This window comes from Eumetopias jubatus, unplaced genomic scaffold, assembly GCF_037043125.1.
Source record: "Eumetopias jubatus isolate StellerSeaLion01/CBP00866 unplaced genomic scaffold, mEumJub1_p1.0 scaffold_15, whole genome shotgun sequence".
Lineage (NCBI taxonomy): Eukaryota > Metazoa > Chordata > Mammalia > Carnivora > Otariidae > Eumetopias > Eumetopias jubatus.
The window spans coordinates 11,499,477-11,524,341 of record NW_028274821.1 but is presented as its reverse complement, the minus strand read 5'-3'; the positions used below and the strand labels follow the sequence as shown (position 1 = coordinate 11,524,341).

General features: G+C 42.6%; 1 protein-coding gene across 5 annotated transcripts in view; it reads right to left on the bottom strand.

Moving 5' to 3' along the window:
* PIP5K1B (phosphatidylinositol-4-phosphate 5-kinase type 1 beta) overlaps positions 1–24,865 on the bottom strand; it is a 293,743-nt gene that overhangs the window by 156,897 nt on the left and 111,981 nt on the right. For all 5 annotated transcript variants that reach the window (XM_028117386.2, XM_028117382.2, XM_028117385.2 and 2 more), the window contains one exon: positions 20,784–20,852. In XM_028117386.2, the coding sequence (XP_027973187.1) occupies positions 20,784–20,852 (69 nt within the window). The remainder of the gene's footprint in view (positions 1–20,783; positions 20,853–24,865) is intronic.

The following is a 24,865-nucleotide window of genomic DNA, read 5'->3' as shown; positions in this document are numbered from 1 at the left end:
AGTAGCATCTCTTTCTCCAAGTAGGTAATCAAAAGTATGTCCATGTATACTTGCTCCCTAAATGCTCTCTGAGGGGACAGGGGAAAAAAATTAGCCCTGGGTGGAAACCACAACTTCATCTAAGTACAAAACCCTCATATATACACCAACGTAAATCACCCTTTTTATTTATGGTGAATGTATGTCGCTGCTTATGTTGTTATCTGCGTACATGCTATTCGTGTCCATGGAATGCTCGGTATTTTAGGTTTATCCAGAGCTGTGTCTTAAAACTTCACAGTTGTTTTAACTCACATTTTGTTTCATCAGGCCAAGTGCAAAACACTAGTATGGAAGTGATTTAAAAATGAGAAAACAAGGGGCGTCTGGGTGGCTCCGTCGGTTAAGCGACCGACTCTTGATTTCCGCTCAGGTCATGATCTCAGGGTCGTGAGATCAAGCCCTGCATCAGGCTCTGTGCTCCGCACAGAGTCTTCTCCCTCTCCCTCTGCTTGTCCCCCCACTCTCTCTCTCTCTCTAAATAAATAAAATGAAAAAAAATGAAAAAAACAAAGAAACCAATGATGGAGCAGCAGTACAGGAAAGTGTACTCTGTCTGCCCTTGTCCTGATCCTGGTCCTTAGAAAGGCAGCTAGTGTTGTGTGTATACACACAAACCTGCCCACCCTCTCTGCCTTCCACGTGGGCATGCACGTGGACTCACAAACCCAGGGGCTACTGTGCCCACAGCACATGACACTCTGGTTCTCAGGGGCAGCCACTCAGGGCGTGGTTTAGCCATCTGCGCCCGAGAAATGCCCAAGTGGAAATTGACACAAAGGGCATCTCTGGGGCAGGTAGGTGGCTTGGTCTGGTCACCCTGCACAGCTGTCAAAGGCACTGCAAAAAGTGCAGGGCACAGAGAAGGCCTGAGAGCCCAGATCCTTGCAGCCAGAGCTCCAACTCTGCTTCTTGCACTCAGCACACTCTTGGCCACCAACTCAAGTATTTGCGCTTCTATTTCCTTATATGTTAATGAACAGTTTTCTCAGAGGCATTTCCAACTCTCACAGTCTAAGTTTCTAAGAATATAAGGCAGACAAATGTCACTTCCACCCACCCCACAATCCTTCTCTTTTCTAAATTAATCATTTCTGCTATTTCCACCTTGAGCGACAGTGACGATTCCCATTTCAACAGCAACTGCAAAAACGCACAGGATACCCACTCGACTTTCAAGAAAAAGGATGAATCCTGTCATCGGAGGTGATGATCTTACTCCAATTTTCTGCCCAAGATTAAATCTCTGAGGACAGTTAATGTTCCATTTTCAAAGAAATATTAAAAAGATCCATTCACATTTATCCAAACTGTATTCTGGAAAATACCAGTCCCATATGGGGACTGGTACATATGAAATCACCAGCTTATTTTGAGCCCTTGATCCCAATCTAGAGATCACTTGACTCTATGCCCCATGTAGGGATATTCCATCTATCATTTCCTTCTTCCGGACATGCTTCATAAACATGACCTGCTTCTGTAAACACCCAAGAAGCGACATGGCAAATGACTGTGGGAGACGCGTAATAATATAGGCAATGGAGGAGACTATCTCTGGCAGTGAGCTCAGAATTGGGTTTTAAAAACTGTGTTCAAAGGCTGCTTCATGTTACAGTAGGACCATGAGCCACACGTGCTTTTCCATCACATGGAACAGCACTAGAAGCCTTGTTTCCCGCTTCCACCTTATAAAATAATCTCTTATCTATGTAAGTTTATTACACAGAGATTCAGGTCCTGGAGGTGTGCTTATTACACTTACTGATTCAAAGGAGGGGTGAAAAAGAACAGGGAGGGGAAAGGGAGGAGGAAGAAGAGAAGGAAGTCCAGACATAAGACTGTCTCCACACCTCAGGAGCTCAATTCGTGTCTGCTGAGAGTCTCAGACAGACTGACACAGGATGCGCTATGGGGATAGACAAGTGCTCTAAGTACACAGAGGAGGACAGTGTTAAATTATACTGTGGTGGACAGAACAACGGCCTCCAAGTATGTTCATGTCCTAATCCCTAGGACCTATGAAACCTAAAAGAGTATATTGCCTTAGAAGGTAAAATAGTCCAAGGTTACAGATGCAATTAAGGGTGCTAATCAGCTGAACTTGAGACGAGGAGATGGTCCTGGATTACCCAGATGGGCCCAATGTAACAACATGGGTCCTTAAAAGTGAAAACGGAAGAGGCAAAAGGGAGGGTGAATGAGATACAGGATGAAAAGGACTGACTGCTCCTTGCTGGCTCCGAGGGTGAGAAACGGGCCATGAGCCAAGGAACGTAAGTGGCTCCCGGAAGCTGGAAAAGGCAAGGAAATGGATCCTCCCCCCTAGAGCTTCCAGAAAGGAATGAAGTCCTTTCGACACCTTGATTTTTGCTTGGTGAAGATGTGTGTTGGATATCTATCTTACGGAACGTAAGACAATAAATTTATGTTGTTTTAAGCCGTTAAGATTGTGGTAATTTGTTACAGCTGCAAGAGGAAATTAATATACATAGAAATTTTAAAACACCTAAATGCTCTTAAGTCCGGTCTACACAAAGAAGCCCAACTCTCTCACTCTTTGCCCCACTAACCCCAAAGGAATGAATCTATTTATACATAAGATGTTCTACCAGGACCGTCCAGAGCGGCTTGGGCCATACTGTTTGTTTGTTTGTGTTTAAAGGCAAAGGTCATACTTACCTACCCCAGAAGAGCTTGTGAAAAGCATTAACTCTTGGGATAATTTCCACACAGATTACTCTGGTATGGGGGAAAGGCCAGTAGGCCTACAGGAAGAAATTCTAAAAAGTGCCCCCAAATTATAAGCAAATACTACAATTACTCCATCTGCTGACACCAAATCCAAATTAAATCATATTTTAAGAGAAAGTTTTACGACTCTCAAGAACCTTTTTCAAAAGCTATGTTTCCAATGACTGCCTTTCCATGCTCTGCTTAAATCAATTATATACAGAAGCCAGTACCCAATTAAGATTTTTAAAAACTCTTACTAAAATCAGAGTCAGAAAGAAAGTTTCTCGATATGGAAAACAGTTCTTGAGCTAAATGACGACATTCTACTATTGGAAACATTAGAATGACACCTCCCAAATGTATGTGGCCAAGGGATTTTTATTTAAGTAGTGATTAATAACCATGTGTGCCACAGAATGCAGGCTGGAGACAGTACAATAGCCATTTGTCTTCTAAAATCATGAACAAGACAAGATTGTCCTTTTATCACTAAGATTCTTTGATACTATTATGGAAGATCATGCTAACAAAATAAGGCAAGAGAACTAAATATAAAATATTGGTTAGAAGGAGAAAAATTGTAATTTAGAGACGATATGATTGTTACCTCTCATACCCAAGAATCAACAATGGGCCTAGGAGAATAGTTTAAAAAATTAGGTTGGCAGTTTACAAAGCAAACTCACACAAATCAAGAGCTTACACATTTCCAACTAGGAAATGTAATGGAAAAAAAAAAAAAAGGATCCTATTTGTAATAGCAAAAAAAAAAAAAAGCCAACAAAACCTCATAACAATAAGAACAAAAAGAAAATCCCACAGAAGCTATTTAAGAATATATTTAACACAAAATAGTTACAAAGTCTTGGAAGAAAATAATTTACTGAAGAGCATAAAAGACAATAAATATATAGACAATTAACTTTTGGAAGGGAAGACTTAATGATGCTACTTCTCTCTAAATTCATTAATAAATTTAAACCAATTTCAACCAATGTCACAATAGCAATCTTTTTAGAAGCAATGATCTTATAATTCCAAAGCTTAACTAGAGGAATCAATGTAAACATATCACTGGGAAATTTCTGAAAATTAAGAATTCTTTGGGGAGTCTTACCTTATGAATATTAAAATTTTTAAAAAAGATTTCATTGATTTATTTGACAGAGAGAGAGAAATAGAGAGAGAGAGAGAGAGAGAGAGAGACAAGCAGGGGGAGTGGCAGGCAGAGGGAGATGGAGAAGCAGGCCCCCTGCTGAGCAAGGAGCCCAATGCAGGCTCCATCCTAAGACCCCACAATCATGACCTGAGCCAAAGGCAGACACTTAACTGACTGAGCCACCCAGGCGTCCCTATGAATGTTATAACTAAAACAAAGCATTCCTAGTATAAAATTTAAAAAGGAGGGTGAAGACAAAAGCCTTTAGGGAAATATTAACAAATCTGACTTCATAAAAGCTCGAGTCAAAAAAAAAAAAGTAAGCAAAATTAAAAGACTAATTTAAAACCCGAAAAACATTTGCAATAAAAATGCAACCCCTTAATATGTAAGCAGCTCTTATAAATAAAAGTTAACTCCCAAAGAAAGACACACAATGAATAAAAATTATTTGAAAAAAATAGACTTACTAGTGATAAAAATGACTGCAAATTAAGTCATTTTCATCTAGCTAGCTAGCAGAGATTTTTAAAATGAATAGTGCTCAGTGTCAGAACCTGGGAAACAGGCACTTTCCTACATCAGCTGGAGGCAGTGGAAATTGAGATAACTTTTTGAAAGGTAATTCAGTAATAGTGCTAAAACGTCCAGAGCATGTATAACATGATTCTGTGAGGTCACGGGCCAACAATCCCTTGTATTCAAGGCTATAGCTGTGTTGTCTAGCATGCGTAGGTACCCACAGATATTCTGGGGCCAAAGATGCTGTCCCAGGCCACTGGGTGCCCAAAGATCTCCAGTCCAGGTGACCTTGGGGTGGGTGAGTTTGGGTCAATGAGCAGGAAGATGCATGAATGGTTATAACAGTTTTCTATTCAAGAGAAGACTGCCACTTTAAACCCTTTGTTCATGAGGATGGAACCCTATGGGTAAAGGGCTGTGGCCTGGGACCCCAGATTCAGCCAGACTCTGCCTTGTACACCAAGAGATTGTGAGGGCCAAGGGCTGCCCCACTGATATGCTCCATCTACTTCTGGCTCCTGGCAAGACACCCTTTTCCCTGGCTACATCAATCAAGAGCTGTATCATACTAGGTAGCTTCTTCCCACCCATTGGTAAACTTACCTCAAACAATTCAGGACTTCTATAATCCAAAAAAATCCAAATTAAGAAATCAGCAATATGTGTGTCAATGGAAGTATCCAATATGTTAACAAAACTTGCTTAAAAATAAATGTATGAATAAAAAGTGTGGAGGTCAGCATCAAAGCAGGTCAACTTGGCATAGCCCAAATTCCAAAAGGAAATAGAAACTTAATGTTTGTATTACATGGAATATTTCCTTGGAAAACAGGATTTTGTTCACCAAAGCAGAATCTCAGAGGACTCCATCGTTTGCTTTTGTTCACAAATGGAACTTTACTGCTTCAAAATGTCTTTTGTACTTACAACTGTTAAGACACCCCAATTTATAATATTATAGTTATATCCAAATGAAGCGTTCCATTGAAAATTAGGGGACGGAATGTGGACCAGATTTGTCTCCGAGTTTATCGTAATTAAGTTAAAAAAAAAAAAAAACAACCTTGGGGGATGACTGTGCTGTTCTTGCTACTTTGTTTTTTCCATGATTTTCTTTAAAACACATGCAACACCAAGTTGGCCATGCCCTGCCCACCCCCAACTTCCCCATCCTGCTGTCTTCGGTGACACAGGCTTGCCCCATTCTACTGCACTCTACTTCCTTGGAGAGAACGTTTCATTTCCCCCAGGAGAATTCCACTCGTCTGGGAAGAGCAGCGAGAACACGTCAAGGAAAAGAAAGATGGGGAGAAAGGACTCTTGAAGCCTAAATCAGTTTCCTAAAACTAAATCAGACACTGAGAGACAGTAAAGCTACAGTACATGCCTTTTAATTTCTACTTATTAAGATGGAAAGCAAAGAAAACATTCTTCCTTTCTGGACATAGGACATCTTTTTTTTTTTTTTTTTTTTTTAAAGGTGGCTTTAATGAACAAAAGTTAGATTTCCTTTAGCCACAGAATCACACTGTTCTTTCAAAAGAACTATCACCTCAATACTCAACAGCGGGGACTGTCGGCCACAGAGAACAGGGCCCCAGGCCATTTGGAACTCCAAATGTGAGCAATGTCGCACTATGGAGAAGGTGAAATAAAATCTGTTCCTTCACTAAGGATTGAGTTTCACCTGATTGGCCAAGTCCTTGCTCTCGTGCGGCTTAAGTTCCATTGGGGGTGACTGGGGATCTAGCAACAATGGTACCAACTTAGTATCTGCACAGCCAACTACCATCTTCTGAGCACTTTCTCATCCAACATCAGATTTACTAGTCAAACCATACTGTGGGACTGCCATGCTCAGACATGACCTGTCCTGCATTAGGCTGAGCTCATAAATGGTGGAGCCAGCCTGGCACCCCAGCCAGGCTCCCTTTCTCAGCCCAGCGCTCATGAGGGATGAAGGAAGAGCATGAGGGCCAGGCTCTCCCACCACTGCCTGCCGTTGGTCTATTTCGCGAGTGTTGTAGCTGCTCTGTAAACTGCTAGGCTATTACCCCCTCTCATTCCCTCTGAAATAGCAAACTTGAAAAATCATTGGACCCATGTCTTTCATGATACAAAGAAAAAGATGTTCAGTATGCTACTGGGCTAGAGAAATGGGCTGCCAACCACTCCCAAATCCTGCCGCTCCCTGACAGTAACTGGCACTCACCTAGGGGCAGCCTTTAATTGGGGCAACATCTAGAAAGAATAGAACCTTTAAGTGATGGAAGTTGGGAAGAGACTGCCTTTTAAAATTCCCTGCTGAAGCTCTTCCCCGAGTGGCTGACTGTAAGTAGTCTGCAGACTATCGACAAGGGGACTTGAGGATGCCAAAAAATTAATAGCCAACTTTTAAAGAGCCATGCAGGGACCCAAGAAACAGATAATCGCTACAATCTCTGAAACAGAAAAAGCCAAAAGAACTGAACTGAGCTCTTTCAAAGTGGTCTTTCTCCGATCCGAATATCCAAAGCACAAAGTCCACCCCCTTCTGCTCCCCCCGGCCCGGTCCCCTCTTCCCTCCAACATATCTCACCTCTAATTGCAGATCCGGAACCGTAGGCTCAAGAACATATCTCTCTGCAAAGTCTATGACAATTTTAGAATTAAGAAGAAAAAAGTGATACATCTCTTGAACGTTTTGTGCCAGGCACGGTATGGGACCCTATGGATGCCAAGATGATCGGGCAAGGCCCCTGCTCTCTAGCTACTTGAGGTGCAGTTGGCAGGATATAACTGCAAACAATTATTACAAAACAAAGTCATCCATGATATAACAGAGGTCAAGGTCAGGGTGATGAGGGAGGCCTGGGAAGATGTCACGAACAGTCCGTGCCTAGGAGCACGGGGAAGAGCCATGACAGAGCAGTTTCTGGAATGAAGACCTTCTAGAGTGATCAGTGTGGACAGAAAGGAACAGGGGTGGACATATTGCATGGGACTGGAGTTAGGTGTGAGTTGCACAGCAGGAGATGGGACAAGACAAGCCATGGGGGACGTACCCTTTACGGGCTCATACGTCGTGCTGTGGAGCATGGATTTTCTCGGGACTAAGAGAAGGCTCGTAGAAGACTAGGAGGGGATGAACTGCCCAGCTTTGTTTATTTTAGGAATACAAATCCATGAAGGAGGGTCTTAGGAGGTGGTATCAAAATGTGAATGTTTTCCAGTCCTGGGGCTTCCCCTCCACCCACCTCACCCATTCCTGGGGTGGGATCTCACCAATTCCTCACGGCTCAACAAACAGGAGTGGAATCCTGGACCTCTCCCCTGAGTTCCAAATCCACCTTTCTCACTATCCACTAGATTCTCCCCTTCTCAAAATATATCCAAACCGACCTGTCCAAACTGGAAGACATGATTTTCCTTCCCAAACCTTTCCTCATACCACTCCTCTCTGCCATCTTGATAAATGCCCACAACATCCACCCAGGTGCTTGAGTAAGATTCTGGGGATCATCAAACATTCTGGTCAGGCCCTCACTCCCGTCTGCAAACATAGCTGGTCTGGCCTTGTATACCGCTTAGCTTAGGCCACCACTGATTTCTCTAACTCAGGATTTCTCATCTTACCACCAGACACTTGGGGCCAGACAGTTCTTTGTTGCAGGGGCCTAGACTGCGCATTGCAGAATGTGTAGCAGCATTCCTGGGCTCTAATCCACTACAGGCCGGTAGCACTTGCCGCCGCCCCCTGCGCCCCCCAAGCTGTGACAGCCCTGTCTTATGTTCCCTGGGACATAATATGGGGCTCAGTTGAGAGCTACTGCTCTTACTCCATTTTCCCTCTGCTTCCTTGCCCAGGACCCTCCATCACACTGGCCTCTCCTTCAATTCCTTGAACCCACGAAACTCCTTCCTGCTTTCAGGACTTGGCAAATACTGTTTTCACTGCCAAGAACATCCTTACGTCTACTCTTCTGCTGGCTGGCTCCTTCTCACAGTTGTGATCCCAGCCCCCATCTCACCTCCTTAAAGAGGCTCCCCGAAATACTTTATCTAAAAGGGAGCACCCCTGCTCTTGCTTATTTTCTTCATAGCATTTTTAAGTTGAAGTATAACTGACATATAACATTATATTAGTTTCAGACGCACGACATAATGATTTGATATTTATATGTATTGCAAAGTGACCACAGTACGTCTACCATCAGTCACCATAGTTACAAATTTTTTTTTTCTCATAAGGACTGTCACGATCTACTCTTAGCAACTTTCAAATACACAATACAATATTGTAGTCAATATAGTAAATATATATATGGTATATGCAATAATCTAATATAGTCATAATCACCATGCTGTACATTACATCCCTGTGACTTATAACTTCAAGTTTGTACTTCTTGATCCCCTTCACCCATTTTGACCACCCCCTACTCCTCTCCTCTTTGGCAACCACCAATCTATCTATGAGTTCTGTTTTATGTTTGTTTTTAGATTCCATGTATAAGTGAAATCATACACTATTTGTCTTTGTCTGACTTATTTCACTTAGCATAATACCCTCAAGGTCCATCCATGTTGTCACAAATGGCAAGATTTCATTCTTTTTTTATGGATGAGTAATATTCCTGTGTGTGTGTGTGTGTGTGTGTGTGTGTGTGTGTGTGTATCACATTTTTTTTATCCATTTATCTAACAATGGACGTTTAGGTTGTTTCCATGTCTAGGTTATTGTAAATATCACTGCGATGAACATGGGAGTACATATATCTTTTTTAATAAGTATTTTTGGTTTCTTCAGATAAATACCCAGGAGCTAGATCACAATGGTAATTCTATTTTTCAACTTAAGAACTTTCATCCTGTTTTCCACAGTGGCTGCACCAACTTACATTCCCAACCAACAGCGCCAGAGGGTTCCCTTTTCTACACATCCTCACCAACACTTGTTGTTTCTTGTCTTTTTTATAAGAGCCATTCCAACAGGTGTGCGGTGTGGATCTGACTTGCATTCTCCTGACGAGTAACGTTAAGCATTTCTTCATGTGCTTGGCCATCTTACGTCTTCTTTGGAAAAACGTCTATTCAGATCCTCTGCCTATTTTGAAATTATATTGTTTGGTTTGACTGTTACTGAGTTGTATGGGTTCTTTACCTATTTTGGATATTAACCCCTTATTGGCTATATCATCTGCAAATATCTTCTCCCATTCAGTAGAGAGCCTTTTCATTTTGTTGATGGTTTCCTTCACTGTGCAGAAGCTAGTTTTTAGTTTGATGTACTTCCATTTGTTTATTTTTGCTTAGGTTGCCCTTGCCTTTGGAGTCAGGTTCAAAAAATCACCACCCAGACCAAAGTCAAGGAGCTTACTGTCTATATTTTATTCGAGGAGTTTTATGGTTTGAGGTCTCACATTCAAGCATGTAATTCATTTTAAGTTAATTTCTGTGTATGGTGTAAGAAAGTGGTCCAGTTTCATTCTTTCACATGCCACTGTCCACAGTTTTCCAAGCACGAGTGCCTGCAAAGGCTGTCCCTTCCCCATTCTATAGTCTTGCTTCCTCTGCCATAAATTAATTTTCCATGTATGTGTGGGTCTATCTCATAGCACTTGAAATGTTAGTAATTATTTTATTATGTTTACGTCTTCTGGTTTGTCTCTACCACAACAATGAAAGCATTATTAGGGCAGGGACTATGTCTGTGTTGGTTTCTGTCCTACCCCCCAGGTCTGGCATGGTGCTAAGTATTTGTCAGCTGAATAAATCAATGAAAGCATGGACAGACAATCAGGTGTAGGTCTTCCATCCCAGGCACTAACCACCATGCTTAAAAAATGATGAAGTCACAGTATGAAAAAGTAGCTCGGGAGAATCAGAACGTCACCTGGACAGGCTGTATGTCAGCTGGGTGCTCAACAGCCCAGTGCTCCCCAATCCAGCATGGACAGCCGACAGCAACACAGCTTGGATGAGTAAAAACCACTCCCATAAAAGAAAGAGTGGGTGACCTTCTCGTCACTGAGAAAAAAAAGCACAGGTAGGCCTTGTGAACAGTTAAAAATTTTCCTTATAACTGAGCCCAATCTGTGTCGCTGCGTGTCTGGATGTATCGAGGTATTGGGGGTTAGGCATAAAAAGATAAAGAAGGAACAAGAATCTTAATTCCACAGTGCTGAGACCACAGCCACCTTCTTCTGCGACTCTCCTTAATGATGCACTGAATGTCTCCAGGACAGCTTCTGTGCAGAGGGCTGGACTGTCTTATCTGCCTTGTTTGGTATAATAAAAGCCAAAGACACAGGCTCCACAGACAGCCAACTTGCCAGAAAATACAGGTGTACCATCTGGAGAAACTTGACTCCCAGACAGGAAAATAACTTTCCAAGGATTCACCCTTCAACCCACTGCTTTCTTGATCAGATCTTTCGAGCTACTGAGCAGATTATTAGTGAGTTATTACTCTTCCTGTGACAGTCTGAAGAACAGTTAGGTTTGAAACGTGTTCCTCTCCTAATATGACAGTTCAAAATACACCACCCCCTCCAAGTGGGTCTCAGTTTTTAGTTCTGGGCTCAAGACTGGTTTTTGAAATCATTAGTTTGTCATTTTATTTCCAGTGTTCCGCACAGTGCCCCAGGGATCAGATTGGTTTTCATTTCAAAATTAATATGTACTTTCTAGAAAGAGTTCTTTTGAGGCTACAGTTCAGATTCTACAGTCAGAGGAGAAACACACTTTGGACAAGGCAAGGTGGCTTTTGAACCACTGAACCGGGGAAAACACGTCGGGCTCCCTGCTCGGCGGGGACTCTGCTTCTCCCTCTGACCCTCTTCCCTCTCATGCTATCTCTCATTCTCTCTCAAATAAATAAATAAAATCTTTTAAAAAAAAAAAAAAGAAAACACATTTGAAAATGATTCGATTCTATTTTGGTCCCATTCCAAAGGTGGTTAGTTTCATCTGTACCACTGGCCCCCACCGTTCTAGTGGATAATTGAGAATGTTCCATTTTAATGTCATAGGCACCACAGGCTTCAGAGAACACTGCAGTGGTTTGGGTCTGACACACCCCTCTGAGAGAGGTGGTTGGGGTTCACATCCCAGCCTTATTCTGCCACTTACTTGGGTGCCCTGCAGCAGATAACTGAACCTCTCTGTACCCCAGTTCTTCATCTATAAAATAGCAACAGGGCTGTTAGCAGATTAAGTGAGTTAATAATTCTTAAGTGCTCAGACAGATGCCTGGCATATGCAAAGCCCTTGATAAATGTTGCTCTTATTATTATTATTTAGATTTTGCTTATTTATTTGACAGAGAGACACAGCGAGAGAGGGAACACAAGCAGGGGGAGTGGGAGAGGGAGAAGCAGGCTTCCCGAAGAGCAGGGAGCCCTATGTGGAGCTCGATCCCAGGACCCTGGGATCATGACCTGAGCCGAAGGCAGACACTTAATGACTGAGCCACCCAGGCGCCACCCTGTTGCTCTTATTATTAACAAAGCTTCTTTAAAATTGCTTCCGATGGATATAACTATGCCTTTCTTCGTTGAATTAGGTTTCTGGCTAGAATAAACTCAATGGAATTCGATATGTAAGATTCTTCTAGTGACCAATGATTCTAACTTAATACAGCAAAAATTATAAATAAGCACATGGCAAATATTCTACTACTGTTTGTGAAGTAGACAGAAGACTAGAACCTAACCCATGTTGCTGGTCTTCTTTTCTGGAATCCACAATCAAGAATTCTAGAAGGTCTCATTTCTGTGTTCTCCAACAGCTTCTAAGAGACACATTTATAAAAATCTCTGTTAAGTGTCCAGGAAAGGGAAATGGGGTGGTAGCGTTAAAATGCACAAGCAAGGGGTGCCCGGCTGGCTCAGTCAGGGGAGCATACGACTCTTGATCTCAGGGTTCTGAGTTCGTGCCCCACGTTGTGTGTAGAGATTACTTACAAATAAAATCTTAAAAAAAAAATGGACAAGCCATAAGCCTTGGGACAAGAGATCTGCTGGCTAGAGCAGAACCCCCAAGCCGTGCAAGAGCTATGGAGAACGCCTAGGTATACTAAGCCTTTTAATTTAAAAGCAAAAACTATGTTGTACCTTGAGAGCAGGAGCTCCACCTCAGATGGCCCAGCCGGCTGCAGAAATACTGAAAAACCCCAGCCTCCCCGCCTGCCATGAACACCAACCTTAACAACGGAGTCTTTGTTCTTGCCCCGAAGAAAGCTGTGCAGCATGTTTAGGGTATTTTGGGGACACCAATGCAATGCTTATTGGAATCAGGGACAAAAAAAAAAAAAAGGTGGAAATTCCATAGTTAATCAGAATGCAGACGTGTAGCAAACCTGGGTGGCTTAACACGTAGACACTCCCTCCAAGGTGAAGGTCAAAATAGGTCACTTAGAAATGAAGAAGGGAACACCTTGATAGGATGGTTTGGCTTCTCCTCCTTTATGAAGCTGCCTATTGTTTCTGCTTAATTACCTGAAATGTATAGCTTGCAAGTCATAAAGGCAGATCTGTAATCACTTGCTTTCGGACTTGGGGAGGAAGAACATAAAAGTACAGGTCATCCTATACGGAAGCTGCAGGGTTTCAAGGGAAGGTCTGCGCGGGCGGGTGGATGATAATGGCAGATGACTCTACGTGCTTCTAAACCTGATGGGATTATTGAAAAATGTCCCTTCCTTGAAAATGACGTAGCCCATCTGCTTGCTGCTCAATTTAAAACAACATGATGGCAGCCCACCATCAGGAGCACATCCTTCTCTTATTCTGAAGCCACGGCTATGTGGACCCATCTCCTCATGAGCCCAGCAACCAGGATGCTAACTGACCCATCTCCTCATGAGCCCAGCAACCAGGAAGCTAACTGACCCATCTCCTCATGAGCCCAGCAACCAGGATGCTAACTGACCCATCTCCTCATGAGCCCAGCAACCAGGAAGCTAACTGACCCATCTCCTCATGAGCCCAGCAACTAGGAAGCTAACTGACCCATCTCCTCATGAGCCCAGCAACCAGGAAGCTAACTGACCCATCTCCTCATGAGCCCAGCAACCAGGCCCAGCAACCAGGATGCTAACTGACCCATCTCCTCATGAGCCCAGCAACCAGGATGCTAACTGACCCATCTCCTCATGAGCCCAGCAACCAGGATGCTAACTGACCCATCTCCTCATGAGCCCAGCCCTCGGGGAGATAGTCACATGTGACTGCCTTGCTCAGTACTAACAGAACTAGTCGGATTGGAAATCAGAGGCCAAGGGATCTTGTTTTTGCAAAGAAAGTGATTGACACACTGGTATTCTATTTTTTCCAGGATGTGTCCGATACTCCCTGCACGGTGAGGCAGTCAGGGTATGTATTCATGACATTTCATCACGGATAAACATGAAGATTCAGATCAATTAGAGAAAATGCCTAAGGTTATACAACCAAGATCCAGAACAGCGAGACTCATATCCACCCTCTTCTTAAAAGGATAGTTGGGTTTGGGCAAAGTTTTTCAGCCCTGCCGCTACTAACATTTCAGTAATTCTCTGTGTGTTACAGGGTACAGTACGGCTGGGCTCCACATCCTAGCTGCTGGCAGCACAAGCCCTCCAACTGTGACAATCAAAAATGTCCCCAGATGTCACCAAATGTTCCCCGGGGGGGGGGGGGCAAAGTGGCACTGGTTGAAAACCACGGGGTTAGGGTGTTTTGGATTAAGGTGACTAGAAATAACAATGGGCATGCCAAAAGATCACTCTTCCTAGAGACCACTGTGGTTGCTATTCATGAGAACTGCCGCCCAGTGCACAGGAAAACACGCCTCGGTTAAGCTACAGAGTGGAGCTCTACCAGGGCACAAAGCAAGTGTCTTGTTTGATGGAAGTGATGGCTCTCTAGATTGTGAAGGGAAGGAAGAGCAGTCAGGGCAGGGGACACATGTCAACCCCCACTCCTATCTTAAAATGTTATTTATTCAATTCATATGGTTCAAAATTAAACATATATACAGGTATATACAGAAAAGTGTTTTCCAACTCAAGATTCCCACCACCCAGTTCTCCCTGGAGGCAGCCAATGTTACCAGTGCCCATGTGTGTTCCCAGAGATATTTCATTAAAGAGCTTGTATTTAAATAAACGCTTCTTCTTAGATCAAAGTATCTCTGAATCATTACCCTACTTATGTTTAAAAAGTCGTAAAAGTCATCGTTCCTTGTAATGTGGTAAGGGGCTGGCATTATTCCCTCTTACCCCATCAGCGTCTACTTCTGCTGATAGGGAAACTGGCTGGGACACTAAAATCAAATGAACAACTGAGGCCAGAACACAACAAAATGGAAAAAAAACTAGGGAAACTGGGTCAGGGACACTGGATCACAATCTGCCATTCTGAAGGCTGCCATCAAGTGTGCCAGTCATGGTGGAAATCAAGTAGAGTGACTGATGGTTGGGGTGTGAGTGCCAAAGGCAGGCAACCTCTTCATCCAGCCTGAAGCAGTCATCAGAACCAGAATCTCCAGGGGGGTGAGGATGTGACTGTGGGCAGGCCCAGGATGGAAGGAGAAGTAGAAGAGGGAGGGGCAAGAGGCCTGGAATGTCCACCTTGGGTGGAGCCTTGAGAGAGGAGGAAATGCAAATGGCAGCAGTAACAAATGCCAGGGTCAGTCCATGCCCAGCTGATGGGGAAACAATGACCAATTCCAATGAACAAGTCACACAACTGGGACATCATATGGCCAGAGATTTTAATCATCTCTCTGACAGAGAAGGGTGAGGCGACCTGGGATACATCAGTGAATCACTCTGACATCTCTTCGTTTTGGAAGAGTGGGGGAGGGGTGCGCAATTTCTTCACGTATAAAACAGAGAAACCTCAGATCTCCAGCATCAGTATTTTCCCTGAGCTTAGAACATTCTTAAAGTGAACTGATTGCCTACCTTCTGTGTCCACTGAAGTTTCTCACCTTATTAAAAAAACAAAAGATTCCTCAAATTTCTGTAGTTCTATCAGTGTTAGCACATTTCTAGTAGTTAACGCTGGAAACTTTCAGGTCAGCCTTCATTGTGATTTGTACTGTTATTTCTTCATGCCATTAATCTCCCAACCAATGTTGTGGTACTTCACTGCCTGGAACTGCGCTGTCCAACATGGTGGCCACTGGCTTAACTACATTGAAATTTAACTAAAATTAAAAATTCACTCCTCAGACAAACTGGACACAGATTCCAAAGCTCAACAGCCACATACAGCATGTTCCTCCTGTATTAGTCAGATGACAGGACACTTCCATCATTGCAGAAAGTTCTAAAGCACAGGGCTGGCCGAGAACATAAAATCCACACCCCTCAAACTAGCTCTCAAGGCTACCTGTCACTTAGAGCCAGCCCATACTCCCCAAATCGCTTGCACTTTCCCTAAACACTGACACTTAGCTTTGTCCAGGCCAGGCTCTCCTCTTCTTCCGACAAATCATGTTCAGTCCTGATTCTGTGCCTGTGCTCATCGGATTCCCCACCACTGAAACAAATCAATTCGCAGTCACCTAAGGAGTGGGATTTTCCATCGTGCCAGAAAGCAATGAGGCATCTATAAAATTTGTATCCCAGCAAAATGCTCTTGCTAATGAAGGAGTTCGAGAAAAGGCCTTTTCCCCAGAAGACTGTAATGAGCTTTGGGCTCGTCAGAACTTGCTAGAGGATTACGTGAAATGCCACTTGCTTTGGTACTTAATACCAATTTGAGCCATTATTTAATTTTTTTCATGGGGGTCTTTTTTTTTTTTTACCTTAAGTAAACTGTATGGTCATAGAGGGCAGGGAGCAGGTCTTATGTGCATTTCTTTTGCATCTTCCTTTCTTCCTACCTCATGTCTTTCCTCAAACAGTGCAGAAGTTGCAGACTGGCCATCATGTGAAGGTCAGGTATGATCAGTAACGGGTTCCTTTACCCAGAGTGTAGTTCTGAAAAATTCTGAATCAGTTGCCAATGTTTAACAACTGGGAGATGTTGCATTGGAGTTCACGTTTTAATTTCTTGAAAATCAGTATGCCTGGGTGTGCACTCACACATGGCTCTACTGGATGGCACTGAGTGCCACTTGCCCTTTTAAAAAAGACATATTCTCCAGTTGACTACTTTCCCCCAGGTTAGTTCCCTCCTCTGTCACCTGCTTGGCCGCTGCAGGCTCTTGTGTTTACAGGTCTTTCGGAAGACACTCGATCGATGAGCTGAGAATGGAAATACTACATTCCGTAAACACAGCCAGGCAGACCTTAATGCTTTGCCTTCGTGGGCAACATGCTTGTTTGAATTCTTGTTTTCGGCTATGAGCTGGAGACATGAGCCTCACCCACAGATTTTAGCTACTCTTCTTCGGCTCATCGAGAACTGGTCATGGATTAGGGAAATGGTCAATGGAAAGAACAAAAAGCAGCCAGCTTCAGGAATCATGCGCAGATAATCAAGATTCAGAGGATAGCATTGTCCCATGAACACTGAGTGTTCCCTACAAACGTGGAAATCCCAGCACCCGTGATGCTGAGTGTGGCTGGCAGCTGTCCAATCAATCTGGGGCTTGATACAGGAAGCCCAGGCCTCCTTGTTAACTCTAACCCATAGTGCTCTCTCCTCCTTTGAACCATTTATTACAGACTACTGTGTTCTAAAGCTGTTTCATGTCCTGCCCCTCCCACTCAACCGTAAGTTCCTTATAAACTCCTTTGATATCCTTCCCCTGTCCAGCACGTAAGGTCAGGAAGTTCTCCACCTGGACTGCTTTCAGTCAGAGGCAAAAACCCAACGGGTCATCAAAGCTCCTTATTAAAAAGGTGCATATGTCGTGGTCAGGCCTTTAGGACCAGGAAAGAAATGTAACTTTCAAGTATTTTGTAAAAGGGACAATACTTATTGAAATGCAAGGTGGCCCTGAGGGCACTCAGCTAGTCTATTAGTTACACCTTCCCAGTTGTTGGTCATTTGCATATTGGCCCAGCACAAATCTTATGTCTTCAGGAAGGTCATCGGTAAAAAATATTAAGCTACAAAGGGTCAACTCATGCACCAAGTTGGTAGAGCCAAGACGAGAGGAAACAAAACCTTCATTCGTTGGAAACGTTAGTCCAACCAGGTGCAAGCCTACCACTGATAATATTCAGTCCATATTTCTCCACCTTGTCTGAACCACAAGAGTGTTCCTGGTGCCCTTAAATCAAGATTCATTAAACTTGAGAATTCTCCTTATCTGTGACTAATTTAATGACTCTCTTGTAATAGAAAATGTAGTTGACAAAAACTATATCTTTATGAACCTCTGCAGGTTTGTAAAAGACATGTGCTACCTCTCTAAACGTACATACACCATGTTGACTAACCCATGCTCAAATTATGCCAAGGAACAGAACCACATCTGGTTCCCAGAATGTACTTTCTCCTCATTGCTGAAAAGAGGGATGATATTTGTTTATCTGCTGCTTTTTGCTACGTCTTCCACTGTCCCAATTTTTTCCAAGCTCACACTGGATGGTTTCTCTATCCTAGCTTCAAGTTCTTTCATTTGGGAAATGGTTCATCTGGGCCTAGAGACAAACACATTTCTAACAGCCAGTGACTTTTTTTTGAAATAGGTGGGTTTTTCTTGTTTTTTTTTTTTTTTTAAGATTTTATTTATTTATTTGACAAAGAGAGAGAGAGAGACAGTGAGAGAGGGAACACAAGCAGGGGGAGTGGGAGAGGGAGAAGCAGGCTTCTCGCTGAGCAGGGAGCCCGACGAGGGGCTCGATCCCAGGACCCTGAGATCATAACCTGAGCTGAAGGCAGACGCTTAACAACTGAGCCACCCAGGCGCCCCCAGCTAATGAGACTCTTATCACTTCTGGTAACTCCACTACGAACACCTCCAGTTTGAAGAATTCTTTGCTTTGTGGAGAAGACTTAAATTGAGTAGTTCAGCTGAGCTGTTAAATGTGTAAAAACAACACTTTCTCTGCGTAGTCCCTTCTTCCTCTGCATATCAACACCGTATTTATTGAGGACTAAAGACTCATGCACTGTACTGTCTTTTTGGTGCTTTTCTCAGAGAAGCTAAATACGTCTTCCTCCACTGATTATCTTCCTCTTAAAAACAGATCATCCAAAAGCTCCCGTTGCCACCACACACTAAAAAAATAAACCATAGGCATTTTTCTGTCAAGTTTCCTACACCTTCTCTTATTTATTGGATTGGAATTATTTGCAGTCTTAGTATCTGATTTTTAGTTCTTACAACCTTACCAATACTGTGGAATCAAATACACTATTAGAGGTCTTCATCACAGAATCATATCTATGTTACTGAATACCTGCTTTACTAATTTGTGGGCAAGAAAACTGAGCAAACTCCAAGATCTCATGGTCACACTCCTTGTGTTACTTCTGCATCACTAAAGAAGTCCTGTGGGTTGGAGGTCAGTCAAGAACCATAGGGCATCTGGATGGTGCCTGAGAAAACCACCCGAAACAGATCTGAAACAGTGACGGGCTGGCAACGTGATCATCTCTCTGCTGGTTCTCACGCTTGACTGAATTTACAAGGAGCCTTGGGTAAGAGAGATGGGATTTGGTTTTCTACCTGGGTCTACAAATAAGTAACCATGTATCGCTGACTGAATTTACTAGGAGCCTTGGGTAAAAGAGATGGGATTTGGTTTTCTACCTGCATCTACAAATAAGTAACCATGTACCACTCCCTGTGGCCAGACTGACAAATTTTATTCCCTATCACCAGACATGTCTGAGCTCTTGAATCTTAGCCCTACTCTGCCCCAACCACACCATCACTTTGGACAGCAACTCCCTGGTTATATTTCTATGTTTGGCTGAGCAGGAAAGTCAGAAGAAATGACTTATCAGGAAAAAGGGCAGAGTCTCCCATATCAAAATGGAGCAGGAAATATGATAATTCCATGACCCAAACGCACATGTGGTTGGATCAGACGGTTCATGTACTTTACGACAACAAGCCTGGCTAGCTACCCATGTTATCCACGAAGGAGTACAAGGCAAACGGAAAAGTTAAGATAGAACAAACTTTCAAAAAACAAACGTCCTACTCCCAGGATGGAAGGAGGGCAAGGACTTTTAGAAGTAAAATGTACAGTCAATTCAGAAGCAGGAGCAGTGGTGCCTGAGAAGATATACTCCCCAGTAATGTGTCTGAACATTAGCCTCCTTGCCAGGAGCGAAGGATTTATCAAAGTCAAAGAGTGGCAAGGTAAGATACCCTGGAACGTCTGGAAGGGAATTTTTGTGAAATGGGCTGAAGACAGGGAATCTGAGAGGCTTAGAAAGGGACGGGACAGAATTTCATGTTCCTTTTTTTCTTTTTCCCCCAAAATACAAAGGTAAAAATTGTGTAAAATTTTGGTGGGAAGTGGCAAGTCAGTTAAAAGATTCACATACGGGGTGGGGCACCCGGGTGGCTCAGCTGGTTAAGCGTCTGCCTTCGGCTCAGGTCTTGATCTCGGGGTCCTGGGATGGAGCCCCACGTTGGGCTCCCTGCTCAGCGGGGAGTCTGCTTGTCCCTCTCTCTCTGCCCCCCCCCGCTCATGCTCTCTCTCTCTCTCAAATAAGTAAAATCTTAAAAAAAAAAAAAAGATTCACATAGTAGACACAGAACACTGTGCACACATAAGGGCTTTCTTCTTAGGAGTAAGAAGGGTCTTCAAATAACTCCCTTCTGTCAATGTTCAATAGCATGGTAATTGTGGTAGGTGGAAAAATGCTACCCACCCACCCATTCCTGCAAAGATGTCCATCTCTTAATCATTGTGACCCATGAATATGTTGTGTGTCGAGGAGTAGTTAAGGTTGCAAAAGAAATTAAGGTTGCTAACCAGCTGATTTTAAAATCAAGGGATTATTCTGGATTATCTAGGAGGGATCCAAGGCATCACAAGCATCCTTGAAAGTTTCAGAGAGATACAGCCTGAGAGAGATTCAGCTGGTCTTTGCTGGTTTGAAGTTGGAAGGGAATTATGAGACAGGGAAGGCAGTCTGGAGAAGCTAGAAAAGACAAGGGAATGGACTCTCTCCTAGAAACTCCAGGAAGGAATGCAGCCCTGTAGACACCCAGATCCCGGCACAAGGAGACCCATGTCAGCCTTGTGACTACAGGATCACACATCTGTGTCATCAGAACCACTGAATGTGTAGTATTTTGTGAGAGCAACAAGAAGCTAAGGCAGTAACTTACCCACAATTGCTTTACAGGGAGAAAAGGCCGAGGAGAGATTAACATTCCAAGCAATAAAAGTGTTCCTTTTTCTGAGCTGAAGAAAGAAAACAAAACAGTCACTCACCTTTTTATAAGTTTTTTCTTCACTCTGTTTTCCAGGTGCGGCATCTCCATTTTCAGCAGCAGACGACATCTGCAAGCGCAAAATGGACAGCTGTGAATTTATGACTCTACTCTGAAATACCATAGACTAATGATGTTAACTGGAGAATCGAGTTTGATTCATTACGTTTTTGTGGTTATTACTGCTGTTTCCATGAAAGGAAGAGATTTCTCAGAACCAAAAAAAAAAAAAGTGTCCCTCAATCTCTCCAAAATAAATCTTTACCTCTAAATCATTTTGGTAGTACACTTTACTGGCCCCCGTGTGCTCTCCTGAAGGTGGGATCAAAGTCCCAGCCCAGATCATGGGTACAAGTTTCTTTCGATAATGTCTTAAAAAAAAAAAAAAGAAAAACTTTCTTCTAATTAAAGATGCTTCCTATAAAAGCATTTGGAAAGTACCAAAAAATATAAATCATAACAAAAAAAGTACTCAATTCTACTGCCCTCAGGTAACTCCACTCTTCACATTTGGGCATAGTTATTTTCCCCCTTTGTTCCATGCACTATTATACTAAAAATATTAGGATACCATCTCGATCCAGCAGTTTTCAGTGAACATTTTCCCACTTGATTATCAACATCTCATTGTAAGAGTACTAATTTTTTTCAACTTGCAAGAGACACCGTTGTATGAACACCGTTGTATGAACTAATGTCAGTTAATAATGCTAATGTTATTACTGAACACCACACCTGAGACTAATGAGGTACACTATGTTGGCTCATTGAACTTAAATAAAAAAATAACGCTAATATTAAAGAACGGGGAGGTGGTCTAAGAGATTTGCTTCTATGAATGATACAACAGTAATTATTTTGTGCTTCTATTTTTGTCCAATTTCATTGTTTTCTTAGATTCCTAGAATTACAAGGTCATTAAAAACCGTATGAGTAAATTTCTTTCCAAGAATATATCCACTCATACTATTATCAGTGGGTGGGAGCTTGTTTCATTACATGCTTAGCAGTATTATTTTAATAATCTTTGCTAATTTTATAGGTGAAAGAAAGCATCTCGTGATACTAATGTGCATTTCTGAAAATTATTGGTGATGGTTAACATGGTTGGCAGATCTTTCTTGAGCTCTGTTTCTTCTGAGTTTTCTGCTATTGTTTCCATTTATCTATGGGGCTCTTTGTGTTTTAGTTACTGATTTTTACCTACTATGATTATTGTTACTCATGTTTTTCTTATTGATTTTTATGTATCAAGGTAATTAATCAGTCTGCAAGCACATTGTTCATGTTTTCCATGCTGCTCTTTCATTTTATAATTATGACATAGAGAGGTTCTACATTTTTCACACTCAACACTACTGATTACCTTTGTGATTTCTTCCAATGTTTTAGAGCAAATATTTTTTTTCCACTGGGATGTATCAGATATTTAAACATGTTCCTTTCACTTCTTAATGCTAAGAGTTTTGCATTTAACTATTAATTCACCTGAATTTTTAAAGCCAGTTACTTATATGGCAAACAAAGATAACTACATAATCAGGAAACCATGACACTTAAGGGTGTTATCTTTTTTTTTTTTAAAGATTTATTTATTTTAGAGAGCAAGCATAAGGGGCATAGGGAAAGGGAGAATCTCAAGCAGACTCTGTGCAGAGCCCCACGTGGGGCTTGATCCCATTAGGCCGAGATCGTGACCTGAGCGGAAACCTAGAGTTAGAGGCTCAACCAACTGAGCCTCACACTCAGGTGCCCCAAGGGTCTTAAGTTGCATGAAGATCATTCAATACACCATGGAGCGGTAACTTCTGACTTTCTTGTAAACCTCTGAAGCACATGTTATTTTGTTTCATTTTTTTAACAAGAGAATTTTTAACTGAAGTCTAATTGACACAATGTTGTATTAGTTTCAGGTGTACAACATGGTGATCTGACAAGTCTATATGTTACGCTCTGCTCACGGTAAGTGCAGCTACCATCTGTCACCATATAACACGGTCACAACACCACTGACCATTTTCCCTACGCTGTGTCTTTTATACCGTGACTTCTTCCATAACTGGAAGCCGGTGTCTCACTCTCCCCCTCACCCGTTTTACCCATCCCCCAACCCTTCCCCTCTGGCAACCAACAGTTTGTTCCCCGTATTCATGGGTCAGCTTCTGCTTTTGTTTGTTTGTTCATCTGTTTTTTAGATTGCCCATATAGGTGAAATCATCGGGTGTTTGTTTTTCTCTGTCCGACTTATTTCACTTCGCATAATGCCCTCTAGGTTCATCCATGCTGTCACATGCTCATCCTTTCTTACGGCTGAGCCCATCCATGCTGTCACATGCTCATCCTTTCTTACGGCTGAGTAATCGTTCAGTGTGTGTGTGTGTGTGTGTGTGTGTGTGTGTGTGTACGTACCACATCCCCTTTATCCATTCATCTCTTGATGAACACTTGGGTTGTTGAAGCACCTTTTAAATCTTGGGCTTTTAATAAATATAGTGTGTGTTAAACCTAAGAATTTGCTAGCCATTTTGGGGCACCTGGATGTCTCAGCCGGTTAAGCATCTGACTCTTGATTTTGTCTCAGGTCATGATTTCAGGGTTCTGAGATCGAGCCTGGCATTGGGCTTGGAGCTGGGCGTGGAGTCTGCTTAAGATTCTCTCTCTCCCTCTTCCTCTGCCCCTCCCCCACTGTGCTCTCTTAAAAAAAAAAAAAGAGGGGATGCCTGGGGGCTCAGTCCATTGTGTCTGCCTTCAGCTCAGGTCATGATCCCGGGGTCCTGGGATCGAGTCCTGCATCGGGCTCCTTGCTCAGCAGGAAGCCTGCTTCTCCCTCTCCCACTTCCCCTGCTTGTGTTCCTTCTCTTGCTGTGTCTCTTTCTCTGTCAATTAAATAAATAAAATCTTAAAAAAAAAAAAAAAGAATTTGCCAGCCATTTCTCTGTACTGGAATTGAATGATTGCCATGAGCCTGACAGGACTAAAAGTCATCGAAGAAAATTAGACTGGATCATGGCAACCTCACCAGACCTATTACTCTCTGCCCGCCCAAGCATTCTCTTAGATAAATTAACATTTCCATTTGTGTCCATATAACTAACTGGATTATAATCTGTCCATTTCACATGCTACAGTTTCCCACACTGTATCTGCTTAATACATTTTAAAAATAACTGATTTTCTAGTTTCTTCATAATATTTTGGTGAGGTGTGAATATTCTATTAGTGGAGTTATAAAATCTGAAAGGTCTAATGATAACAGGCGCAGTGTAAAAACACCAAACCAATGCCCTGATCGTGCCCTCTGCAAAAGCTCCAATTACATCATTACTTGAAGAATATATAGGTATTTGGGGCACCTGGGTGGCTCAGTCGGTTAAGTATTTGACTCTTCATTTCGGCTCAGGTCATAACCTTGGGGTCCCGGGATTGAGCCCTGTGTCGGGTTCCACGCTTGGCATGGAGTCAACTTGAGAAGTCTCTCCCTCTCCCTCTGCCCTTCTCCCTGCTCTCTTTCTCTCTCTCTCAAATAACTAAATAAATAAATCTTAAAAAAAGAATGTATAGCTATTTATCTGATAATCGATCCTTGAAAAGGCAAAGATTTTGATAACCCGAAAAGTTACAGAATAGAAAATGTAATTGATTTGACTATGTCTCAATGTCAATGTCAACTTCCCTCAATGTCAAAATAGATCATGAACAAATTAAAAGGCAAGCGACAAGGTGGAAATACTGGCAATGAATGTGACAGAAGTTAATAATTCTAAAGCATGAGAGCTTATCTAAATTGTGCAGAGCCTGTCACATATTCAAGGGCATCACTCCTACAGGTCTCCCCTTTCTCCTATCAGCTTCAATCTTTCACTCTATTTCCTTCCTATCAGGGTTCCGCCATTTCTTCCACCTTAAAAAATAAAAGCCTTTTCTTGATTCCAACGCCCCCTCACTTCCTTATTCCTCCTTGCAGCAAAACTCCTTGAAAAAGATGTTGCTCCTTTCAAGCCCTGATTCCTCTTCAGACATACTCTCCTTAATGCACTTTAATCGGGGGTTTGCTCTCACTGCTACCCTGAGAACCTCCTCCTC